Source organism: Ursus maritimus, unplaced genomic scaffold, assembly GCF_017311325.1.
Source record: "Ursus maritimus isolate PB19 unplaced genomic scaffold, ASM1731132v1 scaffold_6, whole genome shotgun sequence".
Lineage (NCBI taxonomy): Eukaryota > Metazoa > Chordata > Mammalia > Carnivora > Ursidae > Ursus > Ursus maritimus.
In genome coordinates, this window is record NW_024426774.1 from 19,801,822 (window position 1) to 19,827,895 (window position 26,074).

At 37.3% G+C, this 26,074-nt stretch overlaps 1 protein-coding gene across 1 annotated transcript in view; it reads right to left on the bottom strand.

Annotated features, from left to right (window-relative positions):
- Positions 1–26,074, bottom strand: part of ASXL2 (ASXL transcriptional regulator 2) — a 131,684-nt gene that overhangs the window by 67,792 nt on the left and 37,818 nt on the right. The window contains 2 exon segments of the mRNA XM_040622979.1: positions 11,547–11,549; positions 13,760–13,842. Of these exon segments, the coding sequence (XP_040478913.1) occupies positions 11,547–11,549; positions 13,760–13,842 (86 nt within the window).

Sequence of the window (26,074 nt, forward strand, 5' to 3'; positions counted from 1 at the left end):
GCAAGAAAAGAAAAACAGAACACGAAACAGAGGAAACAAACGGAAAACAAATAATCAAATGGCAGACATAAATCTATCAACAATTACCTTAGACATAAATGATGTAAATATGCAAATTAAAAGGCAAAGACTAGCAAAGTTGGCTTAAAAACCCCACAACCCAACTATACGCTATTTACAAGAAATTAATTTCAAATTCAGAGAAACTGGATCTCACATATAATGCTGGTGGGAATGTAAAATGGTACAACCACTCTGGAAAACAATGTAAAAATCTCTTTAAAACTAAACATGCACTTACCACACAACCCAACAACTGGACTTCTGGGCATTTATGCCAGAGAAAGGAAAATTTATGTTCACACAATAACATGTACACAAATTTTCATAGAAGCTTTATTTGTAACAGTCGAAGGGGGGGGGGGGGGGGGGGGCAGGGGGGCAGGAATAGTTCAGATGTCCTTCAATGGGTGAGTGGTTAAATAAACTGTGGTACCAGCCATGTCACTGAATACTACTCAGCAATGAAAAGGAATGAAATATTGACACATACAACGACTTGGATGAATCTACATGGAATTACACCAAAAAAAAAAAAAAGCCAATTCCAAATAATTACATACTTCATACGATTCCATTAATATAAATTCCTGAAATGACAAAATTACAGAAATATAGAACACATTAGTGGTTGCTGGGGTTAAGGGGAGTGGATGGAGGTGGCACTAGGGAGGTGTGGCTGTGAAACTTGCAGCACAAGGGATCCTCTTGTTGATGAACCTGTTCTCTGACTGGTAGCAGATACATGAATCTATACATGTGATAAAACTGCACAGAGCCGAATATACATCCACATGTGCATATACATACATATACACAAATGAGTACAAGTAAAACAAAGTAGACTGTAGCAAAAGCAATATTCTGGTTGTGATACTGTACTCAGGTATTGCATATGTTACCACTGGGACAATCTGTATAAAGGGTTATTTCTTACAATTGCTTGTAGCTTATGTTCTTCTTTTGCACTCTAATTTTCTGCAGTGAGCAATACAGTGGACATCTGCTGTTTCTCTTCTTCTGGAAAGAATGTGCACTCTGCTCTGGGGAACTATGACCTACCCCACTGGAAAGTTAAGATATCTCACCACACCTAGACAGTAAGCCAGCCAGGTTCACTCTTCCTTAAATTTTAACCTTGAACAGAGTAGACATAGACTGACTCATCCCAGCTAGAGAGTCTTGATGACCCCATCCATTAGTTCTAGCTACCATCATGATCTCTGAAGCTGTATCTTTCCGTTGAGATTATGAGCTATCCCACAATCTTCAAAAAAATCCCATTTTGTTTAAATTATTCATATTTGGTTCCTGTTATTTGTACCTAAAGAACCTAATCAATATAAGTCCCCCTCAAAACATAGATACATACATACACACACACGAAACTTTTCTTATCTAGTTTTAAATATTTTTAATTTGTACAACCTGGATTAAGGTTTTCTCCATAAACTGATACTCAAAAATGAATAGATTCTTGTAAATGAACTTAATGGAATGCAAATTAGCAGGAGTTAAAAAAAGTTACGTGAAAATACATTGTTGTGGTTCCTGTTCTCAAGTCTCACAGGCAAGGCAGATAATTATAATATGTTAACTGTAACACAGGAACTGTTGAAACAGAGGGTCTAAAATGCTATGTCAACACAGAAAAAAAGCCAATTCAGTAACGCATCCTAACTATGAATTTTAACTTGTTCTAGCCTGGTTTTAATTAAGTGCCATTCCCACAGAGGATTTTACCAATCTGCTCTCTAAATCAGAGCAAAAACATATATATTTCCAATCTTATAGTCATAAACCAAATGTGAGTTCACAGTTTCAATCTGAAATAGTTTCTGCAGAACACTAGGTATCCCAATGCTAGTAAGTCAAATGATAATTTTAAAACTTAATGTTGACTGGTTTCTAAAATTATGACCAAATATGATTATTACAAACAGCAAGGACAAAAAGGGCACAAAGAATAAATATTTACATAGTAATTTCACTCTTACTTAGTTTTTGGACTGTTTATAGAAATCATGCATCCAAAGATGAGTTCTATTTAACTTGTAGAAGAGACTTTATCATTGTATATACTTCCTTAGAATAAAGTAATACTTCTTACCTTCTGGAGTTGGAATGCACCCAAGAAAATGAAAGAAAGAAAAAAAAAACTTTTAATTTTAACAATAAAGTCAAAAAATAAACTCTCCCTTCCCCTCCCAGCAATATCCACAATTCTTCAAATTAGCACCCTCCCTCCACTTTGCTATATAAAACATTCATTTATTCTTTAGGATTTACAAGTTAGCCCAAAATATGACTTTGTCTAAAAACGCACAGTTAAACTCAGCTAAATAGTCTAAACCATTTCAGATAGCAGCTGCAGTACCTTAATTATGTGGCATACTAACACTATTAAAGCAGTCTGGAGTTAAATGTGGATACAATGAATATTCTTTAATATTCTTCCCATGCATTTCAATTTCAAGGAGCCATCATAAAGCCCTCAGCTATGGACCCTAAGGTTTATTAGCTTCCCTCTGATCCATAATGAACTCACTACCATGAAGCTGAATACAATAGACAAAAATACTCTTTTCTGTCAATATGTAAGCATTTGGGAGTTTTTGTTTTTTCATTATTAATCCTTTTTGACATCCCTACAAGGTTTGTGTGCTTGAAAGTAGACTGCAATGGACAGATAAAGTAAACACAGGCTAAACTCAAAGTCAGTTAATTTTTAGATAAGTATGGTATCAATTTAATCAATAATGTTCTTCATTCTTAAAACTGAGCTCTTTCTAGTAAATCACCTTAAGACAATTCAGCTTGGTGAACAGTCCAATGACCTATTCTGTGGAGATAATGATTTCTGCTGAAAAGTAGTATCGAATGTTGACTTTTATTTCCCTTGCTACGTATTTTACGAAAGGACAGACAGGAAAAAAATTGGTGCTAGGATTAGTTTTTGGTATGAGATGAGCTAAAACATACTTTAAGACCATACGAGAGCGATTATTTTGTTCATAAGTAAATGTATTAATACTAATCAAATTCAACTGGGACTCCTCCCAAGAGGTAAAATTTCAATCTGGCAAAAGTTTACTGAGCATCTTTGCCAGATCGTTCCCAGGATTCTTTACAATTCCAACTCTAAAGGAGCTTGGGATATAAGGCTGAGATGTTAAAAAAACAAAAAACAGAAAAACAACTCTTGCTAGGGAAGAAACTGTAGCTCTACAAAACAACAACATACAACAACATGAAGATCGATTTAAATGTCCCATTACCGTAAGTTCTTTAAAAATGTACTGGCCCTTGGGTGGCTCAGTAGGTTAAGCATGACTCTTGATCTCAGCTCAGGTCTTCATCTCAGGGTCATGAGTTCAAGCTTCACATTAAAAAAAAAAAAAAAAAGTACTGGCCCTTTCAGAAGCCAAGTTATTATAATGGCTGAGGGTTTTTGTTTCAAATTCTTCCAGAAAGCCATTTACAGTTAGACAGCAACTATCCTAAAGTTATTATATGTCGGCACATAATATAAGTTTGATTTGAAAAAGAGAGCAAAGAGACGAATCAGAAGAGTAGGGAGAACTAGGCATGTAGAGGCCATATGATATACTAATAAGAACAAAACAAGAAGCATTAAGCCTGGGTTTCTAGTTCCACAGAACTTGTATGACCCTGACCAATCTCCCTGGGCCTTAATTCTTCAGCAATAAAATGGGATATAATGGTGATATCCCAGTTATCTTTTTCAGCCAAATTTTGTGACCGAAATAATGTGAGTGGCTTAGAAAAGCGGTTGGGGAGGGACAAAAGGGTGAGGAATGCAAGAGATTACCCTTTTAATTGGGACCATGATGTTGTAAACAACTAGATAAACTTCATTTGCAAGAAACCCACAAGGACGTCATCTGTTTGTCCCCAAATCTGCCAATGCTACTATATAACTAGCACTTAGTCTTCCTCTCCAGGTTTTTTTCCATTAAAGAACCACAATGCTTTTGAATACTTCACTTCTTTGTGAGATGACAAATAAGCAATGATCAGCCTAATTTAAGAGCTAGGTAGGTGACTACCCTCTTATTAGCTACAAAACTTAACTCTCCCACATCCATTTTATGGTGTACTAGATTCAAATTCATGCCTCGCCAAAATCATTATTATATATCAAGAATCCTTGTGACCACTCATAAGTGGTCTAATTCAGAAAATGCTCAATCTGTGGATGTTAATTCATAAAACCAAGTATCTTCCTAACCTGTCTTTCCTCTTCTAATTATGAATGGAAAGAAAAACCCGTAAGAGAACAGGGTCTCAGAAAATAATTATTTTGTTATTTTTCTATTCTTTCCTAAAAACTCTATTAGCAGGTAAAAGAAGAGTCAAGGTAATATAGTTAATAGGATGAACAGAGCACGTTAAGAAAACTTGGTGGGTGGGGGGCAGGCACTAAAAGCAATGGCTACTTTAGAAGGAAGACTTGAAGTCCCAACTTAATGCTGTAAAAGTGCATTGTAAACATCAATGGCTGCCACAGCTGATGAAGGGGGAAAACCTGTTGTACAAAAGACTAAGGAAAAAAGAAGTAATGAGTGGTAACAGCAAGTCTCACAGCATACATAAGCATTTGATTTACAGACTATTCTTTGTATGTTTTACCCATAGTATGCGTACTTAATGTCTGTGCTTAGATGCTCTCTAATAAGCCACAATCTTCAACTTATACAATCTCTTGAGTTCTTAGCTGTTAGATATATACTGCAATGCTGAAGTAATAAAATGCCTAAGAGTCACTGCAAAACAGTCTGGGGTGGGAAGACCATTTATAATTTAGCTGGAGGATACATACTTTGCTTCAATTTGCAATTTTCCAAAAGTAAAACTTTACATCTAAGTAACTGACTTCAGTACCCACATTACTAACTTAGACTTGTAACATAAGCGAAAGTATAGTATCATGAAAAGAAAAGGGTGTACTCTTGGATTCTATAACACACCAGGAGAACACTTTACTCACTGATGTCCAAAACAGGTACTAGGTATTCACCTCTGACAACAAATACTTACTACTCTACAGCTCCAGATCATTCCACCTTTTAACTGCTAGCTTGAGATTTATAACATAGCCAGGCCCTGCACCTGAATACCTTCTCCCCACTCCTGAGGTTCAAAACTTCTTTTCTGAACCCACAAGTATATGCTCAGTGAATCCTTATCAGCTCCTTTCCTGACCAGTTTAATTCCTCGGTTCTTTTCTATAGTAAATGGCAGCTATGTAATCCTGAAACCTAGAAATCATTTATTTCCTCCTTCCTTTTACTTCCCACATCCAATCCAACAGCAAGTCCTGAAATACGTATCTCAAATCAGTCTATTGTCTCCAGCACTACTCAGGTAATCCAAACCACATTTCATCTACTCTAGTAAAACAGAACCTTTATTAGTCTCCTTAACCCCTTCAACTCCTGAATGCTGCAGTCCGTTCTTCATAAACTATATTCATCTACATACATACAGTTCTCTAAATCATTAATTCAGACTACACACCATCTTGTAATTATCAGATACAAATGTTTTGTGGCAGGTGTATTATTTCCCTTTGAGGTCTGACTACAAATTTGGACAGAGCAATGCGCAAACATTTAACCACACCAATGGATTCATATTGGTTTGCCGTGTTCTATTCACATCCACTTATTATTTGGTATAAAAAACAAGATCCAATTATGGAACTAGTCAACACAGAGGTTCTAAACACTAGTCATAAAACATTTGCTAAATAGCCTACACCAGATTATCTGTGATAAACCCCCTTACAGCAATTTAAAAATGACTAAAACACAAAAGCTACACCAAAATCCAGAATTCTGTCGAAGCCAAAGAAAAACACAAATGATTTTGAACTGAAATTTGTGAGTTAATTCATGTTTCCATGAATTCCATGAATTTAAGGCTCAATCCAATTTCATGATTTAAGATTGAGTGAGTGAGACTTGGTAAGCATAGAGCAGACCCAAAACAGCCTCTCACCCTCTGGCTGGTTTCAACTAAAGCTTGTGGACAAAAACACAAAAAGCAACTTCTCATACAAAAACATGTACACGGATGTTCACAGTAGCATTATTCATAACAGCCAAAACGTGAAAATAACCCCAATGTCCATCAATGTATGAATGAATAAACAAAATGTGGCATGTGCATACAACGGAATACTATTTGGCAGTAAAGGAACGAAGTACTGATAGATGTTACAATATGAATGAACCTTCAAATCATTACACTATATGAAAGAAGCCAGTCACAAAAGGCCACATATTCTACGACTCCTTTATAGGGAATATCCAAAACTGCAAGTCCATGGAGACAGAATTACACTATTGGTTGCCTAGGGCTAGGCTACTAGGGGTGAGGCAAGGAGGGGAGTGACAGCTAATATTGCAGGGTTTCTTTGGGGGTAATAGAAATGTTTTGGGTGAATACATTAAATAAAAACCACTGTGGGGCACCTGGGTGGCTCAGTCGGTGAAGCGTCTGCCTTTGGCTCAGGTCAGGATCCCAGAGTCCTGGGATCAAGTCCCACATCAGGCTCTGTGCTCAGCACAGAGTTGGCTTCTCCCTCAACCCCTCCTCCTGCTTGTGCTCTCTCTCCCTCTCTCTCAATAAACAAAATCTTAAAACAACAACAACATTGAACTGTATGCTTTAAAATGCTTTTACAGTATATTCATTATATGTTAATTTTTAAAAAGCAACTATCTTATCCAAAAATAATAATATAATAAAAAAATAAAAATAAACAAAAAGCAACTATCTTAAACATTAAAAATTAAGAAAGCTGGCACATTTGGGAAGTCAAATTTGATTCATATGGGAGTATGTAGTAAACAATTTACCTTTACCCAAAGAGAGGTCTGGCCTTTTCCTTTGGACTAAGAAATAATCACTAGGCCCTATGAGAGACTGAAGACAGTCAGACAGCAACACTGTAATTTAGGGTAGGAGCTTTTAGCCACACTGACAACAGGATTAAGAGTGAGGGCCTGGGTCACACAGTATAGATTATCTCTAGAGGGGCTAGACACTAGAAACTGGAATCAGCCAAATAGGTCATAAACCATCCCTATGTGATGAACCATCAATAAAAACTCTAGACACCAAGGCTTGAGTGATATTGGCAATATCCATGCATATTACCACACATTGATGTTGATATTTAACACTATCCTAAGTCATAGGGAGAGGATGACTACTAAGGTCTGTATTTGGTACTTTACCTTAATTCTGCTCTATATATCTCTTTCCTTGGCTAATCTTCATCTGTATCCTTTCCCTGTATCCTTCCCATAATCATAAGTTTTCAGTGATTTATGCAAGTACTTCCAGCAAATTATCGAGCCTTGAGAGTAGTCTTGGAGTTCCTTGAACTAAGCAGTTGGGACTAATAAGTGAAGTCAATCATGTGGACTGTTCCATCTAACATTGCAGTTGGCTAAATTCTCACATAGTGAGTTTTCTGGGGGTTTTCTCACCATTTTACTAAAGAGCAGACTCTGGTTGAAGAGACATACCACTGTAAGGGACAGATAAAATTCTGAGAAAAGCTCTATCTTTCTGGCCAAGACAGGAAAAAGGACATTGACGGCTGGAGGTAGGGGAGATGGTATTCCAGAGAGAAGAGAACAGGGGAAGGAAATATCTTAATTCTCACACAAGGCATGGGCTCATTCTGGAGCTCTGCATACTTGGGACATTCCCAACCGACACAGGAAAGGCTCTGAGAACTGAACCACAGCTCACATCTCAGACTAATAATCCAGAGTGGCATGTGCATGAAATCCAGAACAGTAGAGCAGACGCTTTGAAAACGACCTGATTATTGAACCAACACCTACAGAAGATAAGAGAGAACATGTAGTCTGAGGACAACTGGATAGATTGGAAGGAACGAAGGAACAGAGGAAGGAATCACCATTCTCCAGAGGTTTATAACAGAAAAACAGAGCCTAAAACAACATAATATTCAAAATGTCCAGAATACAACCTTAAATTTCTCAATAAACGACAATCCAGGAAAATGTAAGAAGTTCTCAGGGGAAAAGATAATCGACAGTTGCCAACCCTGAGATTATCCAGATGTCAGACTTAATTAGACAAAAACTTTAAAGCATTTAATATTACTATACCCTGTGAGGTAAAGAGAAATGAACTAAAATATAAATGAAATAAAATATATTATACTGCAAAACCTTCATATTATTCAAAAGAAGGACGCAGGGAGGGGACAGTAAACTAAAAAATAAGAAGGAAAAACAAGGGGCGCCTGGGTGGCTCAGTCGGTAAGGTGTCTGCCTTCCAAGTGGGTCATGATCTCAGGGTCCTGGGATCAAGTCCTGCATCAGGCTCCCTGCTAAGCAGGGAATCTGCTTCTCCCTCTCCCTCTGCCCCCGACTCATGCTCATGTGCTCTCTCTCTCTCAAATAAATAAAAGCTTAAAAAAAAAAAAAAAGAAAGAAAGACAAACTAGTAAAATTAATAACAGTAAACCAGTAAACCATCCCTATGTGATTGGGATGATTATCAGATAGAATGTTTTGGTTTTTGTTTTTAAAGAGATTTATTTATTTATTTGAGAGAGGGAGCCTGGGTGGCTCAGCCTGATTAAGCGTCTACCTTCAGCTCAGGTCATGATCTCCAAGTCCTAGAATCAAGCCCCACACCAGGCTCTCAGCTCAGCGGGGAGTATACTTCTCCCTCTCCCTCTGCCTCTGCCCTTCCCTCTACCTCTTCCCCTGGCTTGTGATCCACCTCTCTAATGAATAAATAAAATCTTAAAAAAACAAAAACAAAAAAACCCAACCCCTATAATCTACCAGATAAACAGGATAAATAAGAAAAAAAATATATGAGTTGGTTTTGAAAGACTGCCAAGATTTTTTCATAAAAAAGTCAAGATGAAAGATTGATCTACGTCCTAAGGTGAGAAAGCTTAGATCCCATACGGAGAACAGCCGCGTAACCGTTTAGCTAGAGTGCAGGTGGAAACAAATCAAGTAAACCAAAGAGGTGTGTAGGGCCAGACAATGATCTGTTATTCTACTGAAAAACTACTGAAGGCTGCTGTGCTAGTTATCAATTTATTGACTTTTAGCTCCAAATCCAACCTTCTTTGTTCTTCTCTGTGGTAATGGAGCTAGACCCTATAACACTTCTCTTTGCCAGCTGGCCTGATACTAAGTTTTGTCAGCAAAGCGCTGGAAGAACACTGCAGAGTAAAAGGGGGCTTTTCTTCCAGGTTTTACTGTGCTCTTGCCTGCCTGCTCTTATGACAGGCAGCACCCAGCAAGATGAAGGACACTCAATGGCACCCAACCTTCAGCAAGGTTCAGCAGAATGACTGTGGGTGGCTTCCCAGAAAATTCTGCTGGTGCCTCAGCTGTCTCCCCTGTGAATGTGGGATAGGTGCCAGCAGGAGGCTTTCCAGCAAGTTCTACTAATACCCAGTAGGCAGCTTCCTATTTGCCAGCCCAGGCTACAGCACCAGTGAACTTTGTCATCCATTGGACCAGAGCCCCACCTATTCCATCAAGATCTGAATCGCAACCTGTGACATAGAGGGAGATCTCGAAAGTTACTCTTTCTTAGGGCACAGTGCCTCAGCCCTACAGGTATTGTTTCCTCCCTTTAAATAGTTAATTTCTGGCTAACCAAGAAATAACTTAGCCAGTTAACTGAATAACTTCCCTGTTCAAACTACCATGTAGCTTTTGTCTGCTGACCAGACCCCGAGACTTATAAAACTGTATAGCTCAAAGACTGCAGAAAGCGTCTCTGAAAAACTCTTTAAGACTACTAGTACCTCAGTCTTTCTCAGCTAGGAGACAATCACTTCATTTTTAATATTTTTTTGTTGGTTGCTTGCGGCAAAAGATAAGTAACATACAAGTTACCATCTGAACCATTTGTAAGTGTAGATTTCAGTGGCACTGAGTACACTCACAATGTTGTGCAACCATTACCACTGTCCATTTTCAGAACTTTTTCATCATCCCAAAAAGAAACTCTATACTAATTTAAACAATAACTCTCTATTCTTCCCTACTCTCAGCCCCTGGTAACCTCTATTCTATTTTCTGTCTCTATGAGTTTGCCTGTTCTAAGTATCTCATATAAATGGAACTGTACAATATTTGTCCTTTTTTTTTTTTTTCCCTGCTGCCACATCACTATTTGTTCTTTTGTGTCTGTCTTATTTCACCATAATGTTTTTCAGGTTCATCCACACTGCATGTATCAGAATTTCAATTCTTCTTAAGGGGGAGTAATATTCCACTGAATGTATATACTACACTTTACTTACCCACTCATCTTTTGATGGACATTTGGGCTATTTCCACTTTAATGTATTTTAAAATAAAATAACATAACATGGAATAATCAAAATTAAGTGAGCTTCTTCAGAATGGGAAACACAGGGAAAACTACAAATGGAAAAAAGAATTGAAAGCCATGTACTAAAGACTGAAGAATGAAAATTAACTGTAAGAAGTAGCACAACCTCAATAAAGAAATTAACTATTTCATTCTGTAACCTATCTAAAAACTTTAAAGATTATAAGACTATCATTTAACACATCACTGCAGCAAGAGCATATGCTGTAACTGCACCTGAATAAGATCTTCCAACCCCTGATACTTCATATATGTGTTAACAAGTAGGTTTTCAATGTCTGGCATATACCAAGCATAAAAGAGAAGGGGGAAAAAACAGCAGATGTCAATGGCCTCAGGGAGCTACCTTAATGTAAGCTATAGAGAAGCTATGCGATTTTTTTAAGATCACAAAAATACGTAATTTCAATCCTTAAGTGGTATGAAGAAATAAACAGAACACTATAATACACTAAAAAAAGAATTTGTTCTAGCTCGTATAGTCAGCCAAAGTTCTCTGACAAAGACATATTCAAACTGACACCTGAAAAATAAGAAGGAACTGAGAGAACTCACGTTCCCCACTATGAAGGCAGCATATACAAAGGCTGAGGTGCAAAACAGCTTCCCTACCTAGTTGAGAACTGACAACATATAATATTTAAAGCTATGGGGAATGGGGGCGCCTGGGTGGCACAGCGGTTAAGCGTCTGCCTTCGGCTCAGGGCGTGATCCCGGCGTTATGGGATCAAGCCCCACATCAGGCTCTTCCACTATGAGCCTGCTTCTTCCTCTCCCACTCCCCCTGCTTGTGTTCCCTCTCTCGCTGGCTGTCTCTTAAAAAAAAAAACAAAACAACAACAACTATATTGTTGTGATGCAGTTATATGACCACAAAGCAGTTCTAAGTCACCAGTGACTTCCATTTTGTTAACTCCATGGAACTTTTAGTTCCTGACTCTTATTTAACACAGCTGAATACTGCTGCTTTCTTGAAACTCTGTTTTGTTACTTGAAGCGACCACGGACATTCCTCCTTCCTTTTCAGCTTTTTTGCTCATTACCTTCTAATTTAGGTGCAATTTTGTCCATTCCCCATAGCTTTATTTATTTATTTATTTTTTAAAAAGATTTTATTTATTTATTAGAGAGACAGCCAGCGAGAGAGGGAACACAAGCAGGGGGAGTGGGAGAGGAAGAAGCAGGCTCCCAGCGGAAGAGCCTGACGTGGGGCTCGATCCCAGAATGTCGGGATCACGCCCTGAGCCGAAGGCAGACGCCTAATGACTGAGCCACCCAGGTGCCCCCACAACAATATAGTTTAACCAAGAACAGCTACTTATAAATCTAAGTTATCACTAAGCAAAGCCAGAAGCTATTTCTGATGACTCTACCATCTTGCTACTTTTCTAGATTTCTTTTTCCCTTCTTTATTCATTTACTATTCTTTACTTACTATTCTTGCCTGCTCCCTAGAAATGATAATGACAAGTGTAAAGTCATAGAGCCTTAGTATGTTGGAGCTAGATGACCTGCAACTGGAATTTAGACCTAAGGGGCTGATGGGAGTCTGGTCTCTATACACCAGATATCCTGGTCAATTTCCCCAGTGTATCAAAAGTCTAATTTTAAGGGAAAAAAAATGAAATCTCTTGTTCATTCCTATTCTGTAAGTCAACAGCGGTATAAAAGAATATTAGAATACCCTAGCAGAACTGTTCATCAGATCTCGAAAATCACTGTCTTTTTCTCCTATACCTTTGTACAAATTGGTGGTATTAAACAGGCATTATGCGGGGATGGGGGGATGGGGTAACTGGATGATGGACATTAAGGAGGGCACGTGATGTAATGAGCACTGGGTATTACATAAGACTGATGAATCACTGGACTCTACCTCTGAAACTAATACACTGTATGTTAGCTAATTGAATTTAAATTTTTAAAAAAGTAAAAAAGTAAAAAATAAATAGGCATTATGCTTTAATTTTAATCTAATAAATCTTACCTAATTCAAATAAAAATTTAGAATTGTATCATTGATAGTCAATTTTTTTAATTTACAAAAATGTTTAAAAGCTAATTCCTCAAATGCATTTCAATGTTTTAATTTACAAATGTTCACACAACTTCTCAGAGACATATGTTACATAAACTGAAATAATACTTATACTTCACTGTTTCATAGTAATAAAACAAACCTAATTTATTCCCAGCCTACTGACATTTGGCCAGAAGTCAAAACAAAAATTTTTAAGCTGTGTTAGCAAAGGGCCAGAAACTCAATTTTGTATTAAAGAAAATGAGAATTAAAATCTGGAACATGCAATAGCTATGTATCAAAAAATTTGTTATTGTCCATTTACAAATATTTCAGCATATCTCACTATTACTCTGGCATCTGAGCTGAACAATTCTTCATGTGAAGGACTGTCTGGCACAATGTGAGACATTTAGTATGCCTGTTTCCTGAACATTAAATGCTACAGTGCTCCACTTCTTTCTAGAAACTTTGAAAATCAAAAATAACCCCATAAATTCTGAACACTTTCCCTAACGGCATCTACAGAATACCACCCCCACTCGAGAACAACTGGTCGCAATTTTAAAGCACTGCAATGTTTTCCATCTTAATAAATATCTGTCAGGTAGACTCCCCGATTTCCACGTTTACAATACCAAGTATGTTGACCATAATTTTAACATTTCTTGATGGCAGAGGGTCTTGATTATGAAGTGACTATTATGTGCTATTGTTAATATAAGGCTCTTAGAAATTAAAGTGTATTTTATCTTTGGTCCTGTATTAACTGACCCCAAGCTGTTTTATTTGTTGTACATAAAACTATTATTCGAAATATATATTGCTTTGTTTGTATCTTTTCCATTTTATTCCTTTTGGCCAAGGTTATTTCTTCCTAGACTGTCCACCTCTGGCATTCTCCATGTACTAGAGAATATTTTTTACCTGCTAATGACCAAGCTTATTAAATCAAAAGCCTGAACTCATAGATGAAGACTTGAAGATGGCTCCAGGCCTCCTAAGAATTAAAGTGCATGGGTTGGACACAGCTAAGAATTTTTTTTAACTTACTTATGTTTTTGTAACTGTGCTATGACTGAAAACTTCAAAGATCTGACAACTGAACAAATCAGAAATTAGCAAAGCAGTTATTACGAAATCATCAATCTTCAGGACTAACTGTATACTGCTGTACACTATGAAATATTCTAATCAAGTATTATAATTATTACTAATAATATTTAAATAACTCACCTGATTTCTTTTAGTCCTTCTCTCTGGATAACTTGAAGAATTTCTTTATGACTCATGGGTGTATTGGGGTATTTTTCTAAGACCTGAGAAACAAGTATATAATAATAAATTATTTCTTCTTACTTTGTTATTATAATTATATATGTAATTATGTTTCTTATTCTTATTAAAACTATGTATTAATTTCATCCAGCACATACATATCCAGAGACTTTCCATCCCTTATATTTTGGGACAATAAGAAAAACAGAAAATTAATGGAATATAAACAGGTTCTTCTCTCTTTCAGCCACAAACAATATGTCAAGTCCTGAAGTAGAAATGGATCAAAAAGGATAAGATTAATAACTAAATTATTATTAATGTGCAATATGAAATGTTTATTTTCTGCCTCCACCCCCATATCACACGCCTAACTGTGGATCTACTAGAGGTAAAGACTATCCATCTTTACATTTCCAGCAAAGCTAGGTAGGGGATGAATGCTCAGTAAATTCTTAACCAAAACAAATGAATAATACAGTTGTAGCAATATTAAAAGGTATCTATGTTCTGGTTCTGGTAAAAAAAAAAAGGAGTTAAGCATAGTTTGTCCTTCTCTCAGGCTGAATACAACTAAAAACCTGGACAGAATGCATGGAGCAGCTATCTAAGGCCTCTGAAAATGGGAGCAGTGGGTCTGGAGGAGGAAACCACAACTAGAAATTATACTAACCCCAAAGTGAGTTTCCTGGTTTTGTTTCCTCTGGGACCACTCAGCCTAGACTCAAGGGCAGTACATATTCAGAATTGTCCACTAAGTGCAGACAGAAATGGCTCCAAAAGAATTCTCTTTTTTTAGTCTGAGGATCAGTAAAGGGGCCCCTAAGGAGACAGAGTTTTCTGGGTTTTTCCCTCTTCCTCTTGACCTATGCCCCCAAACAAGCCAAGGGCAGCAGTCTTGGCAGTGATAAAATCAGCAGTGGCTGAACAGGGCCCTAAAACTCCAACAAAGTAGAATCCTTCTGTTCCCGTAAATATGAAGGGAAGCCACACAGCTTTCTCTGCCATCCTGTTGTCTGGCATCAAAGGCAGACGTTGTGGAAGTATACAGCAAAGCAGAGAAATGAAGCCCCAAATGTCTAGCCATGGGACAAGGAAGAGGGTCACTAGGAGCCAAAAAGTATCAGGGAACTTGCAAAGAGAAAGGAGCTCGAGAAAGTGATACCGTGAAGATCTATAAACACTCCTGGGGTCAGTCTAGAACTATGCATATGTGTATCTGACCCCAATCATACTACCAGGTTCCCAAATCAGCCACTAGGTGGTACACATGCAGAATAGATCAGAACAGCTCTGCAAACGCTTTGAAAACATAGGAATTTTAGTGCAGAGAAAATGGGTTGGAAGTTTGTCATCTGAACCTAACGAAGTAAAATGCCTACTTCAAAAAAAGGACACCCCACCCCCCCGTCATTCTCTACTGATTTTAAGCTTGACTTCTTAAAGCATAGTTATAATACTTGCTTTAAAGTCTTTGTCTGGGGACACCTGGGTGGCTCAGTTGGTTAAGTGTCTGCCTTCGGCTCAGGTCATAATCCCAGAGTCCTGGGATCGAATCCCAAATTGGGCAGGAGCCTGCTTCTCCCTCTGCCTGCCACTCTCCCTGCTTGTGCACGTGTACTCAATCTCTCTCTCTGACAAATAAATAAAATATTTTAATAAAGTCTGTCTGCTAATTCCAACATTTGTGTGTAGGTTGTCTTTTCCTTATGAGTTCTTGACATTTTCCTAGTTCTTCATTTGTCAAGTGATTTTGGATTGTATATTAGGCATTCTGATGTTATGTTATCTTACTGTATGTCTCTTTAAATCCAACGGAGAATGATTGGGGGGGTGGATTTTTAAGGGAAATCCGCACTATTTGTCTTTGTCTGACTTGTTTCACTCTGTATACAGCTAATATACAGATGACAGATTTCCTTGTTTATGGCTGAATAATATTCAACTGCATACATATAGTAATTTTCTTTATCCAATTATCTGTTGTTAGACACTAAAGTTGTTTCCAGGGGCGCCTGGGTGGCTCAGTTGGTTAAGTGTCTGCCTTTGGCTCAGGTCACAATCCCAGGGTACTGCGATCGAGCCCCGCATTGGGCTCCCTGCTCAGCCTGCTTCTCCCTCTCCCTCTGCCTACTTGTGCTATCTGTCAAATAAATAAATAAAATCGTTTTTAAAAAATAAAAATAAAAATTTAAAAAACAAAGTTGTTTCCATTTCTCAGCTATTGTGAATAATGCTGCAATGAATACAAGGGTGCAGATCTCTCTCCGAGATAGTGATTTCATTTCCTTTGGATATATACCCAGACGTAGGATTGCTGGTAGTTCTCTTTTCAATTTTTTGAGGAAACTCCATATGGTTTTCCATAATGGTTATACCAACTTATGTAGCACAAAAAGAGCTTTTATATAGAGATATACACACAAAAGAAGGTCAAATAAGAACAAAAAAGACTGATATAGCTACTAAAAAAACAAACCCGAGCCCACAAAAAAAGTATCTTCCTATAAAGACTATCTTCCTGTAGTGCTGCCCAGATAATACATACAAAATTTTTACATTTCTCCCTTATTTGTAAATATTTCTAACTGCCTTACGGTTTACAAATATTGCATAGCCATTTCTGTTTCATCTGATCCTCACAACAATCCAAGAAAGAGCAGAAGAGGTTTAGTTATGTCTATTTTACAGTAAGACTCAGAGAAGTTATGAAGCATAGCCTGAACTTAGATGGTAAAAATCTTAATTCCCTAAGCTAAAGAAGATAATAATAACACTTTATACAAAGCAAACAGTTCAATGATTTAAAAAATATATTTATTTTGTTAACTAAAATATGCACTGGAATGATAAAAACTGTGCTTCTGCTGGATGGGTAGGTTCTTACTTGCAGAGGCAAAAAAAACCTAACAGGATTGCAGAAATGTCACTTACTATTTTGATTAAGATGGGAATGGGACATTCAACTATAAAGATCAGACAGAGACCTTTTCCTTACAGGTCTATTTTGAAACATGACAAGATAAGCTTAATGAAAACGTCAGCCTCCACATATGTCTATAATTAAGTCGATACTTCAAGAGGTAGGTTCCTGGCTCGGGCTTTAGTAACGAGCAAGTACATAAAAATGAAAAACAAGATCCTGGTGGGGCCTGGGAAGATTCCAAATATTTTGGGTGTGTTTCTCAAAATCTATTATTAATCAGGCTTCAGGCACCTAGGTAACATCAGTCAGTTAAGTGTCCCTGCTCTGGACTTTGGCTCAGGTCATGATCTCAGGGTTGTGAGACAGAGCACCACATCGGGCTGGGCGTGCAGCCTGCTTAAGATTCTCTCTCTCCTCTGCGTCACCCCCACTAAAAATAAAAACAAAAAATAAAAGCTAGACAAGGGTGTTTCACCAACTTCCAATGACATTTCATGGTATTCCACAAAGAAATTAATTCCAGGTGCTGAGTTACTATACAAAGTCATATGCACCATATGTGAAGCAACACGGGTTTCCCCAATGATAAAACATATTCATTCTAGAAAATTAAAGCATACAAAACAAAACAAAAAAAGGTTTTGTTTGATTGTATGTATAAAGGGATTCTGCCAAGAGAGAACAGGACTTAACATTTTGGCATACTCCCTTCCAGGAGTTTTTCAGTAACACTGTACACAGTTGAGATTTCTTCTGCATATACCAGTTGGTATTGTTTTAATATTATCACAAGCCCTTTCTTGCAAATCTTGAGATATTAATGATATATTTCATAGCAGCATAATACTCCGCTGAATGTGTATACACATATACACCCTGATTCACTTAATCCTTATTTCCTGTTGTTGCATATTAGAATCACTTAAAGAGGCACTATATCCTGAGACACTATACCAACACAGGCTTAGAAAGTGAGACAGATCCTAACTTTATTCCTGACTCTACCATTTAAAGCTTTGTGACTTTGGAAAGTCAATTTCTGAGCCTCAATTTTATCAGTAAAATTAAAATAAGAACATCTTTAACTTATGGAACAACTATGAGCATCAAAGAGAATATTTTATTTTGAGCTGCTTTGCTTAGAACTGAAGAAATAGCATATTGTCAATAATTGTGTGTTATTGGGGTTTTTTTACTGCAACAAATGCCAAATGTTTCTGATTATTTTTTTAAAGTTTTCTAACAAGTGGAATTCCTGCATAAAGTTATTTTAATATTACCAAATTGCTATCCACCAGAAGTATAGAGTCTAACCATACCATTAACCAGCATTTGTATAATTTTAAAAATCCTTGGTAACTATTTTAAATATACATATACTATAAGCTTAAAATGTTAGTTACTAATGAGGTTGGATTTTTCACATCATTAGACATTTACATTTCCTCTGTTAATGACCCTGACATGAGGGAATAAGCTACTTGATCTAAATAATAAAAATCAGATTAAAAAAATAGAATTATAGGGGCGCCTGGGTGGCACAGCGGTTAAGCGTCTGCCTTCGGCTCAGGGCGTGATCCCAGCGTTCTGGGATCGAGCCCCACATCAGGCTCCTCCGCTATGAGCCTGCTTCTTCCTCTCCCACTCCCCTGGCTTGTGTTCCCTCTCTCACTGGCTGTCTCTATCTCTGTCAAATAAATAAATAAAATCTTAAAAAAAAATAGAATTATAAAAAATATATAAAATTTAACAACCACAGGGGTGCGTGGCTGGTTCAGTCAGTGGAGCACAGGACTCCTGGTCTCAGTGTCATGAGTTTGAGCCCTATGTTAGGCGCAGAGTCTACTTAAAAAACAAACAAACAAACAAAAACAAGAAACTTAGCAACTACATCACAGAAATATGACAGAGATGTCTGAAAACTAGAAATACACTTCGTTTATTCCATTACAGAAGGTAGAACCAATGATTTCACCAAGTAATGATTTCACCAAACTAAATTTATTTCTATCAACAAGTTAAAAGAGTAAAACTGTACAACTTATTGGCCCAAAGCAGAAAACTACATTAAAAGCATTGTTACGGGTATAAATCATGCTCCATATTCTAGGCAGATGCAGTTCCAACACAGAACTTCCCCTCAAACGACCCATTTGATTGCTGGAAGAAAACACACAGCTACTGAAATCTATGAGGAACTCTGCTGCTGCAAGTTCTACTTGGGAAAGTGGGAAGATGTAGAGGTTTCTGTAAACCATACTGAAAACCCAGGAGTTGACAAAAGAAGACCAGTTTGTCCAACAGATGTTATTGCTTGCCTTGGTCAAGAATTAGAAGGGATTTCTAGGGAAACGGATAAAATCATCCAGGGGGCAATTAAATTTCACCCTGTTACTATCATTAGGAAATCCTGAATACTAAAAACATATAATACAAATTTAAATAAGAGCACAAATCTGCTCGATTTTCTTAAATGGTATCAAGTGCTTATAACAAACACTCCTCTCCATACAGACACACAATAGTACATTGACTGAGACTCTGTTGTGGTCTCTGTAAGAGCTATTAATATAAGCAAGGAATTTCGGCTGAAAAAAATTTTTAATTAATGGAAAACATTCAAGTATTTCAAAGCATAGGTACAGAGGTCAAACAGCCTGCTTCTAATAGCTCTAAGAATACATCCTAGGTGACTAAAGGCTCTAAACCCTAATCCTTCATTGGTAGAGTGAGGGTTATAACATTCTCATAAATAGGAAAATGAAATAACACATTCTGCAGTATTCTTAAGTTACTGTAAGTGGCTGATAAACCAAAGTGGCTTTTGTTTTTATTAATCAACTATATGACAAAACTGTTTGCCAGTTCACATTTCTGATACTACCCTCATTTAAAATTTCACCAGTGTTCATTAAGGGGGAAGAAAAATGCAAAAGAGGGGCGCCTGGGTGGCACAGTCAGGGTTAAGCGGCTGCCTTCGGCTCAGGTCATGATCCCAGGTCCTGGGATCCAGCCCCACATCAGCTCCCTGCTCAGTGGGGAGCCCGCTTCTCCCTCTACCTGCTGCTCCCCCTGCTTATGCACGCTCTCTGTCAAATAAATAAATGATTTTTTTTAAAAGATGTTATTTATTGGGGCGCCTGGGTAGCGCAGTTGTTAAAGCGTCTGCCTTCGGCTCAGGGCGTGATCCTGGCGTGCCGGGATCGAGTCCCACATCGGGCTCCTCCACTGTGAGCCTGCTTCTTCCTCTCCCACTCCCCCTGCTGTGTTCCCTCTCTCGCTGGCTGTCTCTCTGTCACATAAATAAATAAAATCTTTAAAAAAAAAAAAAAGATGTTATTTATTTATTTGACGAAGAGACAGACAGCGAGAGAGGGAACACAAGCAGGGGGAGTGGGAGAGGGAGAAGCAGGCTTCCCGCTGAGCAGGGAGCCCAATGCAGGGCTCGTTCCCGGACCCCGGGATCATGACCTGAGCCGAAGGCAGATGGTTAATGACTGAGCCACCTAGGCGCCCCTAAATAAAATATTTTTTTAAAAAGCCGAATATTTAAAAAAAAAAAAAAAGAAAGAAAAACAAAGAAGATAGCATGCTTCTCTCAGGCTACCTGCCCTTTGATTTTTCCAATATTTTCATCTCAGATAATTAACAATACCCTACACTAATTCCTGCTGGTAACAAAAAAAACATTACACAAGAAGCAAAATTTACAATATGAAATAATTTTACATTAAATGCCAAGAACTTCACAATCATATCATTTCTCTAGACTTTAAATCCTGTTTACATTACAGATATCCAACTATAAAAGACCAGATATAAGACTATTCTGCAAGAAAAAAACAAGAGTGAAATATCACTGAATAAGGCACTCGCATTCATATGCAAAAATATTTTGATTAATTAATCATAATAAGGCTTCTTTGTCTGCCCAAGGAGCTAGAAAATGGAAATTAATAAAAATTTCTCTGACGGGGCAGCTGACTGGCTCAGTCAGAACATGCAACTCTCGATCTTAGGGTCATGAGTTTGAGACCTACATTGAGTGTAAAGCCAACTTTTAAAAAAATTAATAAAATATCTTAAAAATAAAAATTTCTAGGGGCACCTGGGTGGCTCAGTCAGATAAGCATCCAACTCTTGATTCTGGATCACGTCATGATCTCAGGGTCATGAAGATGGAGCCCCAAGTCTGGCTCTGCACTCATCAGGAAGTCTGCTTAAGATTCTCTCCCCCTCTCTGCCCCTCCCCCACCCCCACTCCCACACACCTGCATGCGTGTGCGCGCGCGCTCTCTCTCTCTCTCTCTCTCAAATAAATAAATAAATCTTAAAAAAAATTTCTCTGACATATCACATCTAAATTGAAAAGTGACTACTAGGGCGCCTGGGCGGCTCAGTTGGCTGAGCATTAATTTGCCTTGGACTCGGCCATGATCCCGAAGTTCTGGGTCCTGCATCAGGCTCCCCTCTCAGCGGACAGCCTGCTTCTCCCTCAGCCCCTCACCCTACTCGTGCTCTCTCTCTCTCTCAAATGAATAAATAAAATATTTTGGGGAGGGTATGTGTTGTGGTGAGCGCTGTGTATTGTGTTAAGACTGATGAGACCTGTACCACTGAAATAAATAATACATTATGTGTTAATAAAATAAAATAAAATTACACCCTAAAAATAAATAAATAAAATCTTTAAAGAAAAAAAAAGGTGACTACTAAGCCACTATTCAAATGAGGCATATTCAGAATTTAAAACATTTATATTATTCATGGTAATGGTAATGATAAAAATTAATATGTTCTCATTTATTACCCAGAGCAAGGAATTACTTTAATATGGTTGCATTTTACTATTCATACAAAAATACGTTATTTTAACACAAGACATTAAAGTTATTAAAACTGAAGACCTAAAATTTTTGTATGCCTTTTAGTGAGGACTTCACAGATTTTCTAGGTCTACTATTCTTTAATAAAATAAAATATAAATCCGTTAGTTAAAACTGCATAAGAGATAACTTATTTTCCTTTAAAAAAAATGTTTATCACTAGTTCCTTTAAATACTGCACTTAGGTGGCTCTCGGTTTTGGCTCAGGTTATGATCTCAGGAGCTCTGCGTTCAATGCAGAGTCTGCTTGTCCCTTTCCCTTCCCCCCGGCTCCTCCACGCACTTGGCACTCTCTCTCAAATAAATAAATAAAATATTTTAATAAATAAATAAAAATAAATACTAGGCAAATTATTTGTGGGGATGCCTGGGTGGCTCAGTCAGTTAAATGTCTGCCTCCGGCTCAGGTCATGATCCCAGGTCCGGGAATCAAGCCCCACATCTGGCTCCTTGCTCAGCGGGGAGCCTGCTTCTCCCTGCTTGCTGCTCCCCCTGCTTGTGCTCTCTCCCTCTCTCTCTCTCTGACAAATAAATAAATAAAATCTAAAAAAAAAAAAAAACCCACAAAAGAAAATTATTTGTGCTAAATTTTCTCCATATTTAGAGCTATATAAATCATTTAGTTAGGGGGAGAAACAGAAATGTTTTTCAATTAAAGACTGAAGTACTCTATTTTTAAATGTTTTATTATGGAAATTTTAAAACATATACAAAAGTAAAGAGAACACTACAATTAACAATTACAACACATGGCTTATATTTTATTTCATCTATACCACCAGCTTCTTTCCCTCCACAAACTGGATGATTTTGAAGCAAATCTCAAACATTTCATCCATAAATACTTTAGTTAAATCGCCAAAAAAATGACTCATTCTCTAAAAAAGAAAAATATCATTTAAACCTTCAAAAAATATAGTTGTTTAATATCAAATTATTTAGACAATGTCCCCAATTTTCATGAAAAAAACTTTTTTTTTTAAAGATTTATTTGACAGAGAGTGAACAAGCACACACACAAGTGGGAGGGGCAGAAAAAGAAGGAGAGAGTATCCCAAGCATACTCTGCCCTGAGCTCAAGGCCTGACCCATGGCTCAATCTCATGACCCTGAGAACGCAACCCGAGCTTAACAGACTGCACCACCCAGGTGCCCCCAAAACAAACCTTTTTAACAGTTGGTTTGCTCAAATCAGTATCCAAAGACCCCTACACATCACTTAACACAGGTCTTAAACTCTCTTTTAATTTATGGGTTTCTCTCTTTTTTCTTCCAATTTATTTACTGAAGAAACCAGGTAGACTGTACTATAGTTTCCCACATTCTGTATTTTGCTAATTGTATAGTTCTTTGTCTCTGTATTTCCTGAAAATCAGAATTAACACCTAGAGGCCTACTCAGATTCAGATTTTATTTTAGCAAAAACACTTCATAGGAAGTGTTGTATACTTCCTGTCACACCACATCAGAACAGACAAAATATCTGTGGTCTCTTTTTCGGAAATGACTATTATAAAGTTTCATTTTATAAACTACAAACTATTTTAAATTATAAACAATAAACTATTATAAAGTTTCCCACCATCATTCCAACCTAGTTCTTTTTGCAGCCACTGATGATCACCATCTAGACTTGTTATTTTATTTAGGTGTTCACAATGGCGATAAGTCTACCATTCCTTCTTCATTCATCAGCTAGAACACTTCTAAAAAGAAAGGTTTTCCTCCATCTACTATTTGGTTACCTGAAGGACATACGGCTCACACAGAAAAAGGCTAAGTCCTTGTTTCTTTTAATGAGTTTGAGAATTAGCTGGCTTTCGTAGTATGCTCCAAAGGTAACCAGTGAAGTCGGGTTGTTTGTTGGAAGCATCATCAGATATATTATGAATACCATTTTATGGAATATCATTATGAATTTTAATATATTTTTGTGAATTAATTTCTGTATTTCCTCACTTGCAAACTGGTTATTCATGACCATTGTCCATTTAGTATATATTCCATTTGTATGAGTTCTATCTTCACATTCAGCATAGTAAAACTTTAAGATAAAGAAATAATAAAACTTTTACTGTCACATTTATTACAAATATTTTTTCCAGTTTATTATTCATCTTTCCATTATTGTTGCTTTTCAATGGAGATTTCTGTTAACTTCACATATTACAACTGACTGGTCTTTTCTTTTTATTTCTTTTAGCACGTCTACATTTATCTCCTCTCCCTTCGATAGCTTAATATTTTTCCATCTTTTCATTTACATCTAACTTTGAATTCACTTAATTTTCAATAAGAAAATATGCACAGAGTGAGAAAAAAAAGGTACGCACACTAGAGACACCCAAGAGTGAGAGATGGAGAAAGGAACAAAATTGTCACATATATATCTGAGCAAAAACACTGTATTCCATTAAATTACTATTACATACTATTATGATATTGTATTACTATTACATTATTTTACCGCAAGTTTAATGTAAACAAAAAGATCACAGTGCTTTCACAAAACATTTAGCTTACTTTAACCACAGGAGGGCAGTGTTTATCAAACAAAAGTACCATTCCTTTGGAATTGTTCATGGAACTACTTACAAAACACAATTTTTAGAACTACTTTATGACAATCGGAGTAGCTACTCATAAGAATTTTTTGTTTCAATGTAAACCCTTTGCCCAATGTGAGACCTGAACTCACGACCCCAAGATCAAGAGTCACCAGCCACGCTCCTCTGCTCAGAAGAATTAAAATTAACACCACACTGAATTAAAACATGATAAAATAAATTGTTTTTTAAAGTGTGCTTAAGGGGCGCCTGGGTGGCTCAGTCAGTTGAACATCTGCCTTCAGCTCAGGTCATGATCCCAGCATCCTGGGATCAAGACCCGCCATCGGTCTCCTTGCTCAGTCTGCTGTTCCCTCTCCCTCTGCCTGCTACTCCCCCTGCTTGTGCTATCAAATAACTCAAATCTTTAAAAATAAATAAATAAATAAATAAATAAATAAATAAATAAAGTGTGCTTAATACATCTATTTGTTTACTGGCAGACTCTCACATCCAGCTAATAAAAAAGATATTAAAATTATACTTTGAGTACCAGGAATAATCTAGAGAGCCCCTAAGATTCGAGTTTAACTCTAAATAACAGCAGTATTTCAATTATTGCTGCACTTATGAGTTCCTTCCAGATATGCACAGATATGTGGAGCCCAAATTTTACATCATCTAGATGATTTCACTTTGCACTTAAAATGTACAGATGAAAATATGATCATCTTTATAGATTTATATGAGTGTTATATGGCTTACTATCCAAAAGCTTCAAATGGTGTGACTGATGTCACAGTAATGAATAAGGTCACGCAGGATATATACAGAATGATGAAAGCCTATGCTATAGAACCAACATACCAATGTTAAAGAGTCAGAGAAGAAAAACTAGCAAATAACTAAGGAGTGGCCAGAATAGGAAGAAAATCAGAAGAACACGGTGCCTCAGCAAAGACAAAAGCATTCTAAGAAGGATGAAATGGTCAGCAACTTCAAAAACCGACTACGAGTTGAGATAACAACTTCAAAATCCACTGTATTTTGCAACAAGGAGCTCTTTAATTAGCTTTACAAGTTCAGATTCCACTTAATCAAGAGGGAAGAAATCAAACCTGAGAGGGTCTAAGCACTCAATGGGAGGTCCAGAGGTGTCAACAGGGAGTTAAAACAATTCTTCCTACAACAGTGAAGGAAATGAAGGAGTCAAGGAAAAACTGTTTAGTCAAATGGACCTGAACAAGTTTTACGGAACCAGGATGAAAGGAAATGAAAGTATCCCTAGCTGCCCAATTCTCCCCCATCCCAACATGAGAGGCGAATAGATTACTCAGATCAAGTTGGACAAATCCTTCATTATCCAACCTTGTGCTACTTAGAATTTCACACTTGGGAACAAGATGAATTCCAAGGATGCAGAATCCCCCACCTACCAAACTAACCATACAAAAACTCTCTATGTGAGTTTAGAAGCTAAACAGATAATAACAATCCATGGAATTTTGAAAGAATAATAGAGCCAAATATCTGAAAAGGAAAAGAGGGAAAAGGACCTTACCTGGCTGCTTAGCAATACTGTTGATCACTACCTCTGTCCTGAGATGCACTCCTCCGTTCAGCTCTGTGACACCAGACTCCCCTTTTCCTCCTACCTCTCCACGGACTTTTCATTCTCCACAATCCTTTAATGTTGATCTTCCTCAGGATTCTCTCTTAATTTCTAATCTCCTTGCACATTTTCATCCTCACATGGTTTCAAAAATCAATACTCTCCTACAGCAGTATTCTATACAACCTGAGTAGTGCTTATCACACTGCACTTATTATAACTGCATTTTAAATCATTGGTCTTGCCCAGTGGTACATAAGCCCCATAAGGGCTGGGACCTTCTGTCTTGTTCACAGAGTAGCC